The following is a 19,922-nucleotide window of genomic DNA, read 5'->3' on the forward strand; positions in this document are numbered from 1 at the left end:
AAGGATTTGAATTCCCGCGCAGTGAGAAACCTAGGCCACGGCATCATAGCTCCTTTCTGACATGGAAATTTTTCCGGATTTTTACGGTGTTCATGTCCGGCAGGTTAAAAATGTAAAAAACCACTGTCGGCCACTTGAAAAAACGGTTGTCAGGCGCTGTGGCCTAGGTTTTTCACTGCGCGGGAATTCAAATCCTCGTCCCTCCTAGCAACTTTTTTTTTGAAAATTTTTCGCTTTTAACAGCATTTTTCGGGGATTTCGGATTTTTTTCGAATTTTTTCGCTATAATATTAGGAAAATAGACAATTGTTCAAACATTTTAATGCAATAAAAATTTTTGGTCGGAGTCCCCCTTTAAGCATATCTCACTACGCGAAAAGAAGAGAATGATCTCCGTTTTGGTCTAGACACTATTAGACCCCACTAATATACTGATGAAACGATAGCTCCCTCACTTTTACCCCGTCGTTAAAAACCAAGTTTAAAACAGTAGATCAAAAATGACAGGAACTTTCCAAACAACCTAATAGAACCATGATATCTGAATAAAAAAATTGGATAAGAAATGAAAAATTCCAGCTGCTTTCCCAACGATTTCAGATAGAAACCTGATAAGAAGTTTATCACCTTGGTTATTTCCGCCTTCATATTCACTATTCAATCTTAGCTCTTTTTGTTTCAGGAGAAATGAATTTAAGTGACAGTGGAAAAATATTGAGCACTATGGATCCTGATCATAAAAACGGTTTAAAAGATATGCTCTTATTTCTATTTGTCTATGGTATCACAGTTTTACCAATCTTCGTGATTTATTCAAAAGTGTACAAACTGAATAAATCGCGAGACCAGGAAACTGCAATTTTTCAAATTATTGACCATTTTCACGTAATTAACAAATATCTGACTACGGCATTTTGGTGCTTGATGCCACTCGGAATTTTGTTATACTTCTACAAACATGAAAATATGACTATTCTTCTTATCATGATCAGTGTTGTACCATTTGCATGTGTAACAGAAGTCAACCAATTTCTACTGGGATTATTGGCAATTCAACGATTTTTCATTTATTTCTATCCGAGTACCGAGAAATACTTGAACTTTTCAAAAAGAACTATGAAGTGGATTTTAATAATTGCTTATTCCATTTCAGTTTTGGAATTGGTACATGTATTTAAAAACGAGGATTATTCAATTAGCTACGTGAGCAATTATTTTTTAAACATGAAAAGTTAAATGAATTTTCAGGTATATAATGGTTCTATCCAGGTATTTTTAACTGCATCTGCTTTATTATACATTCCAATTTTAATTAGTATCAGTAAACTGACAAATTTGGCATCTGCAAAAGTCAATAGACCTCAAATATATGTTGCATTGCAATTGGTAGTTGTTGTAGCAAAACAAATGGTATGGAACTATCTGTTTTCAAAAAAAAAAACGTTTTGAAATGTACTAAAATTTCAGGTTTTCCTAACAATTGCTCTAATATTTGTAATCACGACTAAAGCCAATGAAACTGTTGATTCGAAGTATATGTCACTTGAATGGGCATTTGGTCTTACAAAAGTTATCGACACGTTTTTAATGCCAACAATTACTCAAATCACTTATCTTGGATGTAATAGGAGAAATGTGATGACTTTATGGAAATCGCTGAAACCGAATTGTTGTAAATCAAATGCAGTGGACCCGAATGTTCCTTTAAACTATATGGAGAATATGGAAACAACTCAGCAATGATCATTTTGTGTATTTTTGATCACTTTTGAAATCTTTTTGCCTAGACGAATTTTTTTTCCAATTTTCACAAAAAATCAAAATTATGTTGAAACTCACTAAAACTTCAGGGAATTCTCAAAAACGGTTTTCAGGCCTATCTATGTGCTGCCCACAAAAAATTGAGCTGAAAGCTTCGCAACAGAAATTTTTTGTAACATTTTTTCGTGATTAACTCAAATTCTGTGACCTACTGTAAATTTGGTTGCCGTGTTTTTTTTGACTGCAAAACATTCTAGAGAATTCCAGGACAGTTTAGAGTACTCTCGAAAGCTCTACATAAAACAATTGGCACAAACCACTTCATCCATGCAATCGGTATACCATTGCAATTATAATAGTACTTAGGTGAGCAAACAAGCGTTTCGTTCATATTTAGGAGTAGGAAAGGCAAAAATGGGAAGTATTGAGCCGATGAAACGATGAAATTTCACCTGTCCTATTTCTGGAATTTCGAGAAATATGTAACTAGTTTTGGAAATATATATATATATATGATGTGAAATTCGTTAATCTTTGGACTTTACGAAATTCATGTGATGAAAGTACCATTTTCCAGACCATAAGTTTTATTTAGGTCCTTTTTTTTCAATTCCCAATTTTCCAGATATTGAAAAAAATTAGAAACCATGAGTTTTCGCTCCATTACCTTGGCTCCTATAAGAGATATCAAAAAGTGATTAACTGATAATAAACAAACTAGAAAATCGAAATTAAAATGAAAATTAGAAAAGTAAAATTTCAAATCGAAAAAATCAAAAAAAAAAGTTCAAATAAGCAATTCAAAACGTCCTTCTTTTTCATAAAATCGAAGAAATGCAGGAGTTCCATCTTTTTTGGAAACCATCACCGAACCGTAAATTGCGCGGATATTGTCACCGATTCTAAAAAAAAGGATATTTTTTAATATTGTAAAAAAATCTGAGAATTTTAGAAACTTCAGAAAAATCCCAATTGCGCGAAAAATTCGGAAAACTCCCAAATTTCAAGAAAATTAAGAAAATTAAGTAAGAAAATTAACCAGAGAAAATCAGAAAAATCGAAAAAATTTTGCACCTTCTGATTTTTTGAATTTTTGAATTTTTGAATTTTTGAATTTTTGAATTTTTGAATTTTTGAATTTTTGAATTTTTGAAGTTTTGAATTTTTGAATTTTTGAATTTTTGAATTTTTGAATTTTTGAATTTTTGAATTTTTGAATTTTTGAATTTTTGAATTTTTGAATTTTTGAATTTTTGAATTTTTGAATTTTTGAATTTTTGAATTTTTGAGTTTTCGAATTTTTGAATTTTTGAATTTTTGAATTTTTGAATTTTTGAATTTTTGAATTTTTGAATTTTTGAATTTTTGAATTTTTGAATTTTTGAATTTTTCTAAAACTCACAATTTTTCTATACTGGTTCTCAAATCCTTTTGATCCTTCAAAAAAGGGACTCCATTCAATTTCAAGTCCTCGTTCAAGTTTTCACTCTTCACCGATAACCATCTAAGATTACTATAGCTTCCAGCAGTCCATTCTCCATAAAAATCGATAATTGATTGATTGGAAATTTCAGATTCCGATAATTCAATTTCCACACAGTTTTTGAAGGGTTCCAAGTTCTCGATCCACCACGAATTTTTAATAGTAGCAGATTTTGAATAAAATTCAAAATCTCCGGGATGTATTTCGAATTCAGAGGTGATTTTCAGGGTTTCTGTGACCTCTATAGCTTCAAGAATTTCTTTAAGATCACATTCGAAACTTCCAATTTCCAATTTTCGAATCGAAGTTTGATTTTTCCAGCTCAAAAATTCAAGAGCCATCATCAACGCCTCATCTGGAGTTCTCTCATCTGATTCAATCGATAAAACTGAGCAATTTAAGATTTCGTTCAAATGAATGAACATATCCTTGAGCCCATAATGCACATTGTTCCAAAAACTAATGACATTTTTGTTTTCGAAAATTGTGGGAATTTGAATTTCTCCGTAATTTCGAAATTCCCATTTTTGATATTTCCACATCCAATTCTTTTCGTAGGACCGGAAGAAATGGGAATTGTCGAAACCAATTGTGTCCAAAGAGAAATTTAGGGTCACTGAGAACTTTTTGGATTTCACTCGACGAAGCCTTTTGGAGCTTCTTTTGGAGCAATGGGAGAAATTGAATCTGAAATTTGTATTTTTGAATTTCTGGAATTCTGAATTCCTGAGATTTTGGATTTCTGGAGTTCTGGACTTCTGAATTTCTGGTATTCTGGGTGTCTGGAATCCTAGATTTCTGAAATTCTGAATATCTGGAATCCTGAACTTCTGGATTTATGGATTTGTGGAATTTCGATTCTCTGGAATTTCGGATTTCTCGAATTCTAGATTTCTGGGTTTCTGGGTTTCTGAATATCTGAATTTTTTGATTTCTAGATTCCTGGATTTTCGAATTTCTGGAATTTTCAAATTTTGGAATTCTAAATTTCTGGAATTCTTAAATTCTGGTATTTTGAATTTCTGGATTTCTGAAAAAAAAACCCTTCAGAAAATCTTAAATTTGCTGAAAAACAAAAATTCAAAATTTTTCTAAAAATAACTCAAATTTTTTTCTAAAAATAACTTAAATTTAAAACTCAAATTTCCAGAAAATTAGAACTGAAAATGTGAATATTTGGTAATCAGTTTTTATGACAATATTCAAAATATTTTCACAAATTCCCAGAAAGTTAAAATTCAGAAATACGTTTTTCAAAAAAAAAAATCCCAAAACATTCAATTTTCCCAGAAAATCGAAAAAAAAACATTCTCAAACTCACAGTAAAATCAGAAAAGTGCAGCAAATTTGAAATACTTTAATAAAAATTCGAGAAAATTAGAATTTTTGTTTTCCAAAGATTTTCAAAATACTGTAAACACTCTAATAGAACGCCACCCGAACGTCAAACTTGAGCTCGTGTATCTCATTTTCTGTGAGAGATATCAAAAAGTAGTTAACAAGTAAAATGTTGCTGATAACATGATAAACATTTTATCAGTTGACAACTTTTCGATATCTTGCCAAAGAAGTTAAATATATAGGCTCAAAGTGGACGGTCCGGGTGGCGTTCTATTAGAGTGTTTACGGTAATTCGAAAACTCGACAAAAAATTCTTGATAATAAATTTTAAAAAACTTACACATCCACTGCGCTCCAGAATTTAATAACATCATGTAAAGCAACATCAGGTAGCTTCATCAGTTTGAAATTTTCATCATCCTCATAGTTAGTATCGAAATAAGAAGATTCCATAATTACCTGAAAAAATTGGTCTTAGAAAGTCATAATTGAGGTATTTCGTAATAATTAAGATTTGAAAAAGATAGTTTCAAAAAAATCTATTATATAAAAAAAATCAATTTTTTCAGAAGTATATAATTCTAGAAAACGGCTGAATGAATAAAAAGATTATGCAAAAAAAAAAGAGAAAAAACCGTTAGCAAAACTGGGAAAAAAATACGAAAAATGAGAGAAAAACGATAAGAAATTGGCAAAAACTTAGCCAGAAAGGGCGACCTTGAGTCTGGGGAAAAAAAGAAGATGGCCTCGATAGATAAAAACAATTTATCAATGAGAATATACCGGTATGAAACAGGAAGGTAAAATGATTGATGACGTCAGAGTAATGCATAAAAATCGAAAATTCGGCAAAAATTCCGAATTTCCAAATAAAAATTCAAAAAGTTTTAATTTTTATGAATTTTTCTGGAAAGTCTAAAAATCCGATAATTCTAGATTTTTTTTGTTCTAAATTTTTTTCAGATATGAAAAAAAGGCGAAACCTGAAAATTTCATAAATAAATTTGCTGACATTTTTCACGAAAAAAAAATCGATTAAACGCACAAAAAGTGCAAGTACACAGATAGATTATTTTAATTCAAAGAGTGCATTTTTTTGGAAAGAAATATGATTTTTTAAAGGAGACCAGACACGAAAGTCTACGGGGTTTTCTTGGGGCGAGATCATGCAATCAGACGGAAAGTCGTGCGATTGCGACCAATGCGCGCTACTTGACGAGCATTTATTTTTTTTAGTACACACTAGATTTCTTCAATGTTAGGGGATAATTCCAGACTTTTTGTATTCTGTCATTCCATGATGTCGCCGCATGAAAACAGAAGAAAAAACGAAAAAGGACAGGTGGGAATCGAACCCGCGAAGCGCGACCGATAGACAAGCGCGTTCACCTCTACGCCAAACGGCGCCTACCGTCTGCCGCCGCTTTGTAGAACGTTCGCGATCTCGCTTGTACGGCAACATGGAGTTATGGTTGGGTGACCATACATATTTTCTGACTATACTGTGTCATATATCAAAAAACTAGAACTTTGAGATTTTTCATGTCTGGCCTCCTTTAAGAAGACAGTTGGAAAATTTGTTCTATCAAATTTTCAAGCAAGAGGGATCAAACTACATAGATGTAAAAATAAATTGAAATTTTTGAAACTAAAAAATTCAAATATTCAGAAATTCAAAGCAAAAAAAAAAACTTTAAAAAATAGACGAATTTCAAAAAAAACTTCATTTTTCACACATTCATAAAATACAATTAAATTTGAGTTCAATCCTTTTTTGGTTGACGTTCTTCATCCGAATCTAAGCGCACGGAAAAGTTGGTACAGTCCCCTACTAAAATCAGCAACCCATCCTTTTCGAACATATTTTCCAGATTTTCCAGAATTTTCCGGGGAACACAATCCATTAGAATCGGCGGTTCGATTTTCGGAGCATCGAATTCCTGGAGGACCAGCGAGAATTGGGGATTTTCTGAAATTTGATCTGGTGGACAATTGTGACATTTTTCAAAAGTTTGATCAGTTTAAGACTAAAAATTGAGATGTTTTAAATGAAATTCAAGATTTTTTAACTGCGTTAAACACTCACCCAAAATCCAAAACAGTCGTAGTGATGGACTCTCCAGTGTGTTCGCATTTCGTATGAACACAAGCGACTTCCATACTACCAGCATTCGATGCTACGTGGAATATAAGTGCCTTCGAATTTTTGACATTAAATCCAAAAATATATCCATCCCCATATTCCACAGACTTGTCTGGACATCCTCCAGAAGATTCCAACTTTTCAAGAATCTTCGTTTCCAATTTCGGATTGTAAATCAATTTATTCATATTTGCTATGGATAACTCGTTGGCGTATCTGCTTCTGAGGGCGTTGATCTCATCGGCGCAACTCTGGCGGTTACTGTAGGCGATGGACACCAGTAGGAGGAGCAGGATGAGCAATTTCATCATTTGAATTTGGCGGGGAACTCAAATTTTGAAGGGGATTCTGTCAAGCTTATATAGTGGGGTTTGAACAAGATAAGAGATCGTTATCAGTGAAAAAACACCAAAAAAATAAGCTCAAAAAATCAGATTAAGACAAGAGATAGTTATTTCTAACTTTTAGAGGTTTCAGCCTGTTTTTTTTTCTTCCAAGTTTTCAGTGTTTTTCCACTAATAACGATCTCTTATCTTGATCGAACTCCACTATATAAGCCTGACAGAATTCTCTTTGAAAATTTGAACTTCCCGCCAAATTCGAATTATGAAATCGCTCATCCTGCTCCTCCTACTAATGTCCACCGCCTACAGTAACCTTCCAAGATGCACCAATGAGATCAACGCCATCAGAAGGCGATACGCCAACGAGTTCTCTACAGCCAATATGAATAAATTGGCTTATAATCCAAAATGGGAAAAGAAGATTCTGGGAAAATTGGAATCTTCTGGAGGATGTCCAGACAAATCTGGGGAATATGAGGATGGTTTCGTTTTTGGATTGAATATCAGAAATTGGAAGGGATTTCAACTCCACGTGGCATCGAACTCCGAAAGTATGGAAATCGCTTGTGTAGAGACGAGATGCGAAAGGGATGGAGAGCTTATCACTTCGGCTGTGTTTGATATCGGGTACGTGTTTCACGTGATTTGAAATTTTGGAATTTCATTTTCAAAATCTGGAATTTCAGTTTTTCCGAGCCCACGCAAAAAATGAATTGCTACAAATTTTGAATTTCCGTTAACAAGAAAACTTTTCAAAAATTTATGCGAAAAACCAGAAATTAGTTAAATTCCATTTTTTTAGTTGAACTCTCATCTCCACCATAGATCACCAAGCTGAAAATGTTTAACTTTGGGGAGAAAAATACAGTACACACCATGATATCAACAACATTTTATCAGTTAAAGGTGGGGGGACAGGAGATTTTTCGCAGTTTTTTGTAGCTAGAGTGTGCATTCTACCGTGACGGTGTACAACGCTTAATGCCACTCTGCGTACAGCCGGCGTCCTCGCCTTTATGTATGCAATCGGGCGCCGGCTGCCTTTTTGCCCGCGTGGCTCAGTCGGTAGCGGCGCCGCACTCTCAATCCTCGCCCATGCTAGCTCAACTCCTCGAGGGGCATATTCAGACGGAATTTCGAGAACATTATTTTTTTTCTTGTCTCCCCACCTTTAACCACTTTTTGATACCTCTCACAGAAAATGAGATACATGGGCTCAAATTTGACGGATCGGGTGACGTTCTATTAGAGTGTTTACGGTATTCGAAAAAAAAACTTTTTTCTCAAAATTCCAGTTAGTTACTTGCCTAATTTTCCACAAAACCAATGCACCAAAACCATTAGCAAATATATAAAAAGAAAACCAAATTGGCATAGATATAAGAGTACCTGGAACATTCCGAATTTCAGAGAATATATTGAAAATTTTCTTACATTTAAAATAATAAAAGTGCTTCCCGGCATTTGGATCCGTGGTAAAATGGTTGTAAAAATGAAAAAGACAGCCGAATCCAATGAAAATGTTGAAAATCTGAAAATAATTTGTTGATTTTCGCAAAACCAAAAACGTTATTTACCGCTAAAATAGACCATATTTTTAGAAATCCTTGTGTGATTCGAGAGGTAATTGCAATAGTTGTGAACCACAAAATACAGTTGTAAATCATGAAAAACATCAGAGGGATAGCGACGTGGCAGAGATTATCAACATCTTTTGCGTGGCGAATTCTGGAGGATGATATTAAAAAAACAAGTTCTTGAGAAAATTTTTCTCAACTTTACTAACAGATCAACAACTACAAAAACCCATTCAATTGCCAAAGAAATAAAGAAGAGAAATGCCATGTTACTGAGATAGTCCTTCAAAAATTGATGTTTGAAATTGAAATTAATTCTCAAAAGTTCGAAATTTTCAAAAATTCACTTTATTATTCCATTTTTTCGATTTTCCCAACACATTTTTCATTAAAATATCTGATTGTTCGTCTGCAATCGATTTTGATATTTCCGACATTTTTTTTTGGAAATAGTTTTGGTTGGAAAATTTTGATTTTTGGCAATCTATTTGAAAAATTGAGGATAGAGCACGCGAAAGAAAAACATATAAAAAATTTTTTGGTTTTGAAACTTTTTTAAAAATCAGTTTTTAGAGCCCACGCAAAAAATGAATTGCTATAAATTTTGAATTTCCGTGAACAATGAAAATAACTTCTGAAAAGTTCATTTAAAATATCAACATTTAGTTAAATTCCATTTTTTTTAGTTGAACTCTCATCTCCACCATAGATCACCAAGTACATTTCATCTCCATAATAGTCACGTTTCATATTGTTGAAAATATTTAAATTTGGGGAGAAAATTTTAGTTTCAAAATTCCGAAATTGCTCACCTGATTTTCCACAAAACCAATGCACCAAAACCATTAGCAAATATATTAAGAAAAACCAAATTGGCATAGATAATAGAGTACCTGAAACATTCCGAATTTCAGAGAATATATTGAAAAGTTTCTTACATTTAAAATAATAAAAGAGCTCCCCGGCAGGCGCTATACTAGTTGGTAGGGGTCACTTTTTTTCGCGATTTTATCACTTTTTTCGACATAAAAATGATTGCTGATTATTTCTATGATGTTTTTAAGTTGTTAGGACACAAAAAATTTTCCATCAAAAAAAAAATTTTTTTCTGAAAAAAATTTTTTTTGCCGAAAATTTCCAAAAAATAGCTTTCAAAATATAATTCTCGGATTTTCTGATGCCATCAAAAATTTTTTAGCAGTTTTTTTTCATTTTTTTCAAACATTTCAATTTATTTTTTTCGTTTTCACTTAGAATTTCTTCTGAATTTGCAGATTTCTTTCCTGGAAGCCTAAGCCTATTTCAGAAATGGCAATAGTTTTAACGGAGGAGCTGCGAATTTGTCCTCAATTTTCTAGGCTTAGGTAAAAATGGTAAAAGCTAAAAACAGTATATTGCTCATTTCAAAGTTGTTGTTGTTGTTTACGTTTTAGTCGAGTTACTTCTCCTAAAATAGTTGAACTAGTTCGTCAAAATGTCTGCTCAGGCTGCTCTTTTAAGCCTTAGAAGCTTCAATTTATTCTCTGGATGGCCCGAAGTGGCATCGATGACCAAGGACGAGTTTGACGATTATCTCGCCGCAAGAGGTCTCTTCTGGAAAAATTGTCCTTGTCCGAACTGTCATGAACCGAGACGCATCACTCATGAGATCAGTGAGAGTGGTTAGTCGAAAGACGAAAATTGCGATAAAATAATTAAAATCCATTCAGGTGAACCCATTCGATTCAAGTTCGAATGTAACAAAAGAAAATGCAAAGCTTCACGCCTTTTCGTCAAAGTAGGCCTGTTGAAAGACACATTTTTCGAAGGTCTACACTGCGATCGCAAAAAGCGTTTCCTTTTCTCCTTCCTCTACGTCACCTCTTCCATGAAAGTCGAGGAAATGGCACGTAATGTTGAGGTAGACCCAAACACATGCGTGCAATGGGGTCAATGGATTCGTGATGTGATGGCCGAGAACTTCAACAATCCAACCATCCAAATCGGGGGAGTCGGTACCATTGTGCAAATTGATGAAACAAATATTGTCAAGAGGAAACACAATGTGGGCCGAATGGCATCGAGTTCCTGGAGGACCAGCGAGAATTGAGAATTTTCTGAAATTCGAAATTTGGGTGGCAGGTTTTCGAAGTTTCAGGAATTTCATATTTTTAGAAATTTCAGCATTTTCTTATATTTCTGGAATAGAGAAGGTTTCAACATTTTTCGAAATTCAGGTTTTTAAAAAATCCGATTTTCTAAATTTCCTGGAACTGTGCTAAAACCTAATGAGATTTAGATAAAACTTATCAGCTTTAGACTGAAATTCCAGATTTTGAAAATGAAATTCCAGATTTTCAAACAACTTTGAATACTTACCCGATATCCACAACAACCGAAGTGATAAGCTCTCCAGTATGTTCGCATTTCGTTTGAAGATTCAACCAAACACTTCATTCAACCAAATACAAGTAAATTTTTGTTCATTCGATTCTTTCGTGATAATTTAATTCCATCCGAACCAACTATTAATTTTCCTGTCGATTGCTTTTCCTACTCACTGGCCTACTCCTTTTCGAACATATTTTCCAGATTTTCTAGAAGTTTCCAGAGAACACAACCGATTGGAATCGGCGGTTCGGTTTTCAGAGCATAGAGTTCCTGGAGGACCAGCGAGAATCGGGGATTTGCTGAAATTTGAAAAAAAATTATAGAATTTGTTCACACAAGTTCCAATTTTTTATTTTAACATTTTTTCAAAAGTTTGAAATTTCTGATTTTTGAAATTTGATTGGCAAAATTTCAAACTTTCTGGAATTCCCGATTTCTAGAATGTCAGCATTTTTTAAAGATTTCTGAAATCGAAAACTTGTCAAGAATAACATAATTACATAATTGCAATGTATTTGCAACAACAATAAAATAAAATTTGTGTGAAATAAAAGGGATCGGTCAATATAAGAAACGAGAACAAGAAGAAGGAAGGGGGGTGGAGTCCCACCGTGGGGATTATCAGGAATTCTGTTGGAGGTTGGGTGTTCAACAAACATTTTTGTAAGAATCAAAAAGTGGAGAGCGCAAGACGGAGGAGAGAGGATCTTTGACATAAATTCAAAAAGAATTCACACGAAATTATTGTTTCAGGAATGAGGTATAGAGACAAAATAATAGAAAAAATGTGATGAGAGAAAAGGGCATATTGTTTAAACAAATGTCATTCCATCGAGAGTTCGGTTACTCTGAAGGCAGTTCGTCAGTTGTGAGAGGTCATGGAATTGCGACAAATCGACCAGCCAAACTGAAAAATTGAAAAATTAAATTGAAAAAAAAATTTCAACATTTTTCGGTGATGGCTTTAATTTTAGGAATTCTAAAATCTAAGATTCTCACAATCTTAATATCAGAAGTAAACTTCATTTTTGTTATTTTATTAATTGGCGAAGCGAAATTGCAAAGATTTCCAAGAAATTTTTCAGAAATCGAAAACGTTCAGAAATTTCTGAACATGTTGAAATTCGTTATTTTCAGATTATCGATAATGAAGTGAATGTTTTTTTGGAATTCTGAATTTTTGAAATTGAATTTTAATTTTAAAGGACTATCTCTACTGCGTGGTTTTTCTTTTCTCCATTTCTGGGGCAATTGAATGGGTTTTTGTAGTTGTTGATCTGTGAGTACACTTGAGAAAATTTTCTCAAAATGGTTTTCTACTTTATTTTCCAGAAATCGCTACGCAAAAGATGTTGATAATCTCGGCCACGTTGCTATCCCTCTATATTTATTTAGCGTTTACAACTTAATTTTGTTGTACACAACTGTTGCAATTATCTCTCGAATCACACAAAAATTTCTGAAACTAGGCCCAGTATCCAAGGGTACATCGAAAAAGGTACATCGAGCTCTTAGGGTACATTGGTTCCAAGGGTACATAGGATTGCTCGCTACATGTAGGTGGACAAAAAAGTAAATCAATATTTTTATCCATACTATTTTGATTTCTGCTCAAAATTATAGGCTTAGGCTGAAACGCCTTTCAGTCTAAGATCCCATGTGCCCTCAGAACCAATGTACCCTAAGAACTCGATGTACCCTCGATGTACTCTTTTTCGATGTACCCTTGGATTGTGGGCCCAGAAACTATGGTCTATTATAGGGGTAACTAAATTTTAAAAAATTTGTGAAAATTAAATAATTAATTTCAGATTTTCAACATTTTCATAGGACTCTCGTGCCTTTTTAATTTTTACAGCCATTTTACGACGGATCCAAATGCCGGGGAGCACTTTCAAATATTTAAATGTGAGAAAAAACGTTTTGAAGTTTTTTTCAAAAATTAAAAATATTCCAGGTTCTCTATTATCCATGCCAGTTTGGTTCTCAATCTATATATTTGCTAATGGTTTTGGTGCACTGGTTTTGTGGAGAATTGGCTCCTGAACGTTTCAGAACCCGACGTTTCGGAACCACGACGTTTCAGAACCTGACAGTTCAGAACCAGACAGTTCAGAACCCGACGTTTCAGAACTGTTCTGCATTTTTGTATAGTGGTTTTTGCGCACCAGATGAGCATTGCTCATTTCAATTTTGTGTTTTCCTGCTTTTTTGTCCATTCTCATCTAGCATACTCCAAATAATGAGAGGTTCACACTGGGAATCTCTCAAAAAATCGAAAAAGTTGAACTTTTAAAAAACGATGTCATTAATAAAGCCATTCAAAATGAGACTTCTATTCGCCGGAAAAATTATTGCGTACTTCTAGACATCGTTCTTGTAAAGTACAATTTTTTCGATTTTTTGAGAGATACCCAGTGTGAACCTATCATTATTTGGAGTACGGTAGATGAGAATGAAAAAAAGCAGAAAAATACAAATATGAAGTGAGCAATGCTCATTTGGTGCGCAAAAACCACTATACAAAAATGCAGAAAATTCAGGAGCCAAAAGAATGATGAAATATTTCCCAAATTATCAGAATTTTCAAAATTTCAGATTCTTTTGGATTGTTCGGATTTTTAGGTTTTTTTTATTTACTTTCGGAATTGCATTTTCGGCTTTTTTGAATATTTCAATTTTTGAGATTTCTGATTAAACTTCTCGGATTTTCTTTTGACATTTTTTCGAAATTTCTGAATTTTTCAATTATTGATTTTCTGAGTTTCCAATATTTTGAATTTCTATATTTTTCGAATTTCTGAATTTCCGATATACTGAATTTCCAATTTTTTGAATTTCTAATTTTTTCGAATTTCTGAATTTACGATATTCTGAATTTCTGAACTTTTCGAATTTTTCTTAAGATTTCGCAATCTTTTAGCCTAAATTATATCCAACTCTATTTGAGTTCTTTTATTTCTCTAACCAAAATCTCACCTTTTTTCAGCAAAACTCCATTGCCGAATTTCTAGGAATATTCAGTAAAATCAATTAAAAAAAATAGACCGGCGGAAAATCAGATACCAGTCAATGTGTAGAAGAATTAATAGTGAACGCTGGGCAGAAAAGAGGGGACACTAGGAAGCAAGAGAAAGAGACACAGACAGTGTGACAGAGGTTAGAGAGCATGTTGAGAGTGGAGGCAACAGCTATGTTTACTTTATTCGAGGTCACCTTATGAAAATAGTTCGCTGTTCTGGAGAGACGCAGAGAACCAAGAGAGACCCTCTCTGTCCATTTATTGGCCTTTTTTTCGGTGAACAGGAAAGTCTCAAAAAAGAGGTCACTTATGAAAATCGTGTGATGTTCTGAAGCGACGCAGAGGATTCGGAGTGACCTATCTGTCCACTTTTTTGCGAAAAAATCGGAAATAAGGAAATATGAAAATTTTAAATTTTGGCGCCAATTTGAATTTTGCAATCCTTCAACAAAAAAAACTAACTTCCACAATTTTTCTCCCCGTTTTTTCTCCAATGCTTCGGAATTTTTGAATTTTTGAATTTTTGAATTTTTGAATTTTTGAATTTTTGAATTTTTGAATTTTTGAATTTTTGAATTTTTGATTTTTTGAATTTTTGATTTTTTGAATTTTTGAATTTTTGAATTTTTGAATTTTTGGATTTTTGAATTTTTGAATTTTTGAATTTTTGAATTTTTGAATTTTTGAATTTTCGAATTTTCGAATCTTTGAATTTTCGAATTTTCGAATTTTTGAATTTTTGAATTTTTGAATTTTTGAATTTTTGAATTTTTGAATTTTTGAATTTTTGAATTTTCGAATTTTCGAATCTTTGAATTTTCGAATTTTTGAATTTTTGAATTTTTGAATTTTTGAATTTTTGAATTTTTGAATTTTTGAATTTTCGAATTTTCGAATCTTTGAATTTTCGAATTTTCGAATTTTCGAGTTTTCGAAATTTTGGATTACCTGAAACGCATTCAACCATTTATTTGCATAAATGACACCGCCCATCGGATCAACCAGTCCAGTCCATTTTTCATCAAATTTCAATTGAGGGTAGTGATTGGAAATCTGAAAAATAATTTTCAAAAAATTTTGAAAATTTGAACACTTGAGCTTTTACCTCATTTCCCGGAATCACTTCATGCTCAATGTTCAAATTTTTCAAATGTACAGAAATCTCGTTTACTTGATTTCCAGTAGCCGCCCACAGTAATCCGAGTTTGCTGAAAATTTTGGCGCCAATTTGAATTTTGCAATCCTTCAACAAAAAAAACTAACTTCCACAATTTTTCTCCCCGTTTTTTCTCCAATGCTTCGGAATTTTTGAATTTTTGAATTTTTGAATTTTTGAATTTTTGAATTTTTGAATTTTTGAATTTTTGAATTTTTGAATTTTTGATTTTTTGAATTTTTGAATTTTTGAATTTTTGAATTTTTGAATTTTTGAATTTTTGAATTTTTGATTTTTTGAATTTTTGAATTTTTGAATTTTTGAATTTTTGGATTTTTGAATTTTTGAATTTTTGAATTTTTGAATTTTTGAATTTTTGAATTTTCGAATTTTCGAATCTTTGAATTTTCGAATTTTTGAATTTTTGAATTTTCGAATTTTCGAATTTTCGAGTTTTCGAAATTTTGGATTACCTGAAACGCATTCAACCATTTATTTGCATAAATGACACCGCCCATCGGATCAACCAGTCCAGTCCATTTTTCATCAAATTTCAATTGAGGGTAGTGATTGGAAATCTGAAAAATAATTTTCTAAAAATTTTTGAAAATTTGAACACTTGAGCTTTTACCTCATTTCCCGGAATCACTTCATGCTCAATGTTCAAATTTTTCAAATGTACAGAAATCTCGTTTACTTGATTTCCAGTAGCCGCCCACAGTAATCCGAGTTTGCTGAAAATTTTGGCGCCAATTTGAATTTTGCAATCCTTCAACAAAAAAAAAACTAACTTCCACAATTTTTCTCCCCGTTTTTTCTCCAATGCTTCAATTTGAGTGTAGGCGTCTGCGACGAGAGGAACGTATTCTGGAGCAGCATGAGCATAACGAATAATTCGTGATTTTCCATGTGATATCCATTTGAATGGCCCAGAGTGAACTGGAAAATTTTGAGGTCATTTTTGAATTTCGAAATTTCGGAATTTTTCGATTTTTTGAATTTTTTGATTTTTGAATTTTCGAATTTTTGAATTTTTGGATTTTTGAACTTCCGAGTTTCAGAATTTTTGAAAATCCAACCTGTTCCAGGAGCAACGTTTGCAATCCGAGTTTTTGACAATGATATGCAGTACAGGACCCAAAAATACCAGCACCAACGACCACTACATCAAAAGTTGTGACCATTTTTTTCTGGAATTATTAAAAAATATTTTTGAAAAGTTTCCGAAAATAAATCGAAAAAATGTGCTTGTCAAAATTTCTGGTGCTATTTATTTGAAAAAAGTTTGCACTGATAAGAAGAAAAAGGTATCAGCTACAAGATTCATTTTATTGGAAAAACTACAAGATTCGAAAAAGAGACGCAGAGAAAAAAACCGGGAAAAGAGAAAAGTGTAGAAACGATTTGTCTGTCTAGTTTGTTTGATTTTGTGTGGAGTCTGGTTAGTTAATTTTCTCTTATCAGCAGGAAAAAATGATAATATGAAACTTAGTATTTTTGACAAATAATTCAGTGTAGTTTGAACTAAAACTTTTGTATTTCTGGAATTTCTTATCTTTTTGATTTACCGATATTCCGAATTTTTGAGAGCTCCGATCGGAGTCATCATTTAGAAAAAAAATTCAAAAATTCAAAAATTCAAAAATTCAAAAATTCAAAAATTCAAAAAATCAAAAAATCAAAAATTCAAAAATTCAAAAATTCAAAAAATCAAAAATTCAAAAATTCAAAAATTCAAAAAATCAAAAATTCAAAAATTCAAAAATTCAAAAATTCAAAAATTCAAAAATTCCGAAGCATTGGAGAAAAAACGGGGAGAAAATTGTGGAAGTTAGTTTTTTTTTTGTTGAAGGATTGCAAAATTCAAATTGGCGCCAAAATTTTCAGCAAACTCGGATTACTGTGGGCGGCTACTGGAAATCAAGTAAACGAGATTTCTGTACATTTGAAAAATTTGAACATTGAGCATGAAGTGATTCCGGGAAATGAGGTAAAAGCTCAAGTGTTCAAATTTTCAAAAATTTTTTGAAAATTATTTTTCAGATTTCCAATCACTACCCTCAATTGAAATTTGATGAAAAATGGACTGGACTGGTTGATCCGATGGGCGGTGTCATTTATGCAAATAAATGGTTGAATGCGTTTCAGGTAATTCAAAATTTCGAAAACTCGAAAATTCGAAAATTCGAAAATTCAAAAATTCAAAAATTCAAAAATTCAAAAATTCAAAAATTCAAAAATTCAAAAATTCCAAAAATTCAAAAATTCAAAAATTCAAAAAATCAAAAATTCAAAAATTCAAAAATTCAAAAATTCAAAAATTCAAAAATTCAAAAATTCAAAAATTCAAAAATTCAAAAATTCAAAAATTCAAAAATTCCAAAAATTCCAAAAATTCCAAAAATTCCAAAAATTCAAAAATTCAAAAATTCAAAAATTCAAAAATTCAAAAATTCAAAAATTTCCAATATTCAAATATTCAAGAATTCAAAACCTTGAAAATCTTAAATTCGGAAATTATGGGATTCGGAAATTCAAAAATTCAAAAATTTTCAAAAATTTAAAAATTTTCAAAAATTTAAAATTTCGGAAATTGAAGGCTCGGAAAATTCAAATTCAACATTTCAGAAATTCAGAAGCTCAAAATTCGAAATTTTAAAAAATTCGGAAATTCCAGAATTCAAAAAAATAAAGTAAAAAAATTCGAAATTTCCAATTGATTCTGAATGTCCAAAGTTTAGAATTTTCTTAAAAGTTTATTTCAACATCTAGCTGAAATATTCAAAATCTAGATTTCCGAATCTCTGAATTTCTGAAAAAAAATAACACAATTATTCATTTAATGAATTTTTATTCAAGTCAAAATTCCATTTTCAAGTTATCGACTCCTTGCTTAATTCGTTTTTTTTTCACGAGCACACAATTTCTTAGCCGTGGCTTTTCTTCCTTTTGGGCATTTGCTTCCAGCTGGTCCATAAAGATCCGGCGCGTTACTGAAATAGAATTGAAAGCTAACTTTTTTTTCAAAGAAAATAAACTAACGTTTTAGCGAACACAAGATGTTTATGAAATGTTTGATTCTCCGAACAATAAGTGGTCACAATGGCTACCTCTGTTCTTGAAGCACCCTCTATTATAAGGGGGACTTGTCTCCCCACAAGCCTTCACCAGAAAAATAGATATCGAGAGAATCCGTTGAAATATATTGCGTCTTTGGACATCCTCCGGTAAGTGCCAACTGCGCATAGATAACCTTCTCCAGTTCCGGATTGTACTCCAATTGGTTCATATTGGCAATCTCAGGTTTTTGACCCCCTGCGTAAAGGCAAATTCAAAAATTCGAAAATTTCTATGTCATTTTTTCATTTTTTTTAGACAAATTTTTTCGTGGACTAGATCTTATCTTATCTTAATTTTGTCCTCAAAAAAGCCACTCAAAATCGTCAAAACTTTAGTTTGGAAATCAATCAACCAAATGCAATCCGCTCTTCTCATTCTGGCCCTCCTGGTCCACACCGTCTACAGCTACAGTACCACCAGAGCTGAAACCCTTAAACTCTTCAATTCGGCGAGATCCTTGATCGCCAAAAATACTAAAGTCGCCAATATGATACAATTGGAGTACAGCCCAGCCCTGGAGGATATTCTTTATGTTAAGTTGGGAAAGACCGGAGGATGCTCAGATTCTAAAATAATTCACGACGAGTATAATTCAAGAATTCATGTGGAAGCACATTTGAATGTGAATACTGAAACGATGGATCAGCAATCATTTTCGAAACTTTTCGGAGGAGCTGACAAGCAAGTGATGGCTCATGTGGAGACGAAATGCATGGAAACTGGAAAAGAGGTGCATAGTTATGTGTTTTACAAAACGTTAGTGGTTTTTTGTTTTGAAAAAACGTTGAAAATTTTGCTTATCTCGCAATATAGAATGAATTGAATACAGTGTTCTTCATCGAACTTTTATTTCTCAAACACTTATCACATACATTTTTTCAGAATAAGAAATTTCTAAGCTTTTCGAAAACTTCAAGTTTCATGTTTCTGAAATTTTAATTCATTTTTTTAGAATTATTTTTCGAATTTTTGAATTTTCTAAACTTCTAAGATTTTCAATTTCTGAATTACTAAATTTCTGAACGTCTGGATTTCATTAATTGTTCTGAATTTTCTATTTCTCAATTTTCGGATTTCAAATTAAAGAGGGGTCATTTTTCACAGAGGGCCCTTCTATTAGAGGGACTCTTCTATTAAAGGGTTCCTTCTAATACAGGTTTTACGGAATATTTTTTCTAAGTTTGATTTTTAAGTGTGGGCGCCGTAAGCCTGTTTTTTAAAGACTACGCCTACATTTTACAAACTGAAAATAATTTTTAACGGCTGATTTTACTTTTAGGGGCCTTGTTTTTAGTATATCCCGATTTAAAGGGGGACTCCGACCAAAAATTTTAATTGCATTAAAATGTGTTAAAAGTTATCTATTTTCCGAATATTATTGCGAAAAGATTCAAGAAAAAAACCGAAATTCCCAAAAAACGGCGTTGAAAAGGAAGAAAATTCAAAAAAAGGTGTCGCCGGGGGACGAGGATTTTCAGTGAGAAACCTAGGCCACGGCAGCGGGCGCATTTCCAACGTGGCAAATTTTCCGGATTTTTTTCAATTTCATGTCCGGCAGGTAAAAAACGTAAAAAACCACTGTCGGCGACTTCAAAAAAGACTGTC

At 32.5% G+C, this 19,922-nt stretch overlaps 9 protein-coding genes across 9 annotated transcripts in view; 5 read left to right on the forward strand and 4 right to left on the reverse strand.

The window, feature by feature from the left end:
• Positions 1-687: 687 nt before the first annotated feature.
• On the forward strand, positions 688-1,743 carry Cbr-srz-12 (the record flags this gene model as incomplete). The annotated part of the gene is made up of 3 exons (XM_002638408.1): positions 688-1,203; positions 1,249-1,410; positions 1,468-1,743. 3 exons carry the CDS (start codon positions 688-690, stop codon positions 1,741-1,743), a joined length of 954 nt encoding a protein of 317 aa, XP_002638454.1.
• Positions 1,744-2,548: 805 nt separating this feature from the next.
• Positions 2,549-5,038, reverse strand: CBG18670 (the record flags this gene model as incomplete). Its single annotated transcript, XM_045238432.1, has 3 exons — positions 2,549-2,663; positions 3,164-3,703; positions 4,926-5,038. 3 exons carry the CDS (start codon positions 5,036-5,038, stop codon positions 2,549-2,551), a joined length of 768 nt encoding a protein of 255 aa, XP_045096548.1.
• A 1,335-nt stretch (positions 5,039-6,373) lies between these two features.
• CBG18669 lies at positions 6,374-7,039 on the reverse strand (the record flags this gene model as incomplete). Its single annotated transcript, XM_002638406.2, has 2 exons — positions 6,374-6,554; positions 6,672-7,039. The coding sequence occupies 2 exons, from the start codon at positions 7,037-7,039 to the stop codon at positions 6,374-6,376; spliced, it is 549 nt and encodes a 182-aa protein (XP_002638452.2).
• A 295-nt stretch (positions 7,040-7,334) lies between these two features.
• CBG18667 lies at positions 7,335-9,339 on the forward strand (the record flags this gene model as incomplete). Its single annotated transcript, XM_002638404.1, has 2 exons — positions 7,335-7,699; positions 9,336-9,339. 2 exons carry the CDS (start codon positions 7,335-7,337, stop codon positions 9,337-9,339), a joined length of 369 nt encoding a protein of 122 aa, XP_002638450.1.
• On the reverse strand, positions 8,289-9,528 carry CBG18668 (the record flags this gene model as incomplete). The annotated part of the gene is made up of 6 exons (XM_002638405.2): positions 8,289-8,461; positions 8,507-8,603; positions 8,650-8,800; positions 8,859-8,932; positions 8,997-9,058; positions 9,462-9,528. The coding sequence occupies 6 exons, from the start codon at positions 9,526-9,528 to the stop codon at positions 8,289-8,291; spliced, it is 624 nt and encodes a 207-aa protein (XP_002638451.2).
• A 595-nt stretch (positions 9,529-10,123) lies between these two features.
• CBG27311 lies at positions 10,124-10,999 on the forward strand (the record flags this gene model as incomplete). Its single annotated transcript, XM_045238433.1, has 3 exons — positions 10,124-10,310; positions 10,359-10,693; positions 10,982-10,999. The coding sequence occupies 3 exons, from the start codon at positions 10,124-10,126 to the stop codon at positions 10,997-10,999; spliced, it is 540 nt and encodes a 179-aa protein (XP_045100121.1).
• An 832-nt stretch (positions 11,000-11,831) lies between these two features.
• On the reverse strand, positions 11,832-16,381 carry CBG18666 (the record flags this gene model as incomplete). The annotated part of the gene is made up of 7 exons (XM_045238434.1): positions 11,832-11,926; positions 15,028-15,094; positions 15,147-15,249; positions 15,687-15,775; positions 15,829-15,931; positions 15,989-16,136; positions 16,345-16,381. The coding sequence occupies 7 exons, from the start codon at positions 16,379-16,381 to the stop codon at positions 11,832-11,834; spliced, it is 642 nt and encodes a 213-aa protein (XP_045096547.1).
• Positions 16,382-16,866: 485 nt separating this feature from the next.
• CBG18665 lies at positions 16,867-17,894 on the forward strand (the record flags this gene model as incomplete). Its single annotated transcript, XM_002638402.1, has 4 exons — positions 16,867-17,027; positions 17,085-17,187; positions 17,241-17,345; positions 17,826-17,894. Coding segments are annotated over 4 exons (438 nt in total), but the record flags the coding sequence as incomplete, so codon positions are not given.
• Positions 17,895-18,299: 405 nt separating this feature from the next.
• Positions 18,300-19,922, forward strand: part of CBG18663 — a gene marked incomplete at both ends in the record, with an annotated part of 3,060 nt that continues 1,437 nt past the window's right edge. The window contains 2 exons of the mRNA XM_002638400.2: positions 18,300-18,424; positions 18,573-19,047. Of these exons, the coding sequence (XP_002638446.2) occupies positions 18,300-18,424; positions 18,573-19,047 (600 nt within the window). The remainder of the gene's footprint in view (positions 18,425-18,572; positions 19,048-19,922) is intronic.

The sequence above is a fragment of the Caenorhabditis briggsae genome (genome assembly GCF_000004555.2).
Source record: "Caenorhabditis briggsae complete genome, chrV, whole genome shotgun sequence".
Classification (NCBI taxonomy): domain Eukaryota; kingdom Metazoa; phylum Nematoda; class Chromadorea; order Rhabditida; family Rhabditidae; genus Caenorhabditis; species Caenorhabditis briggsae.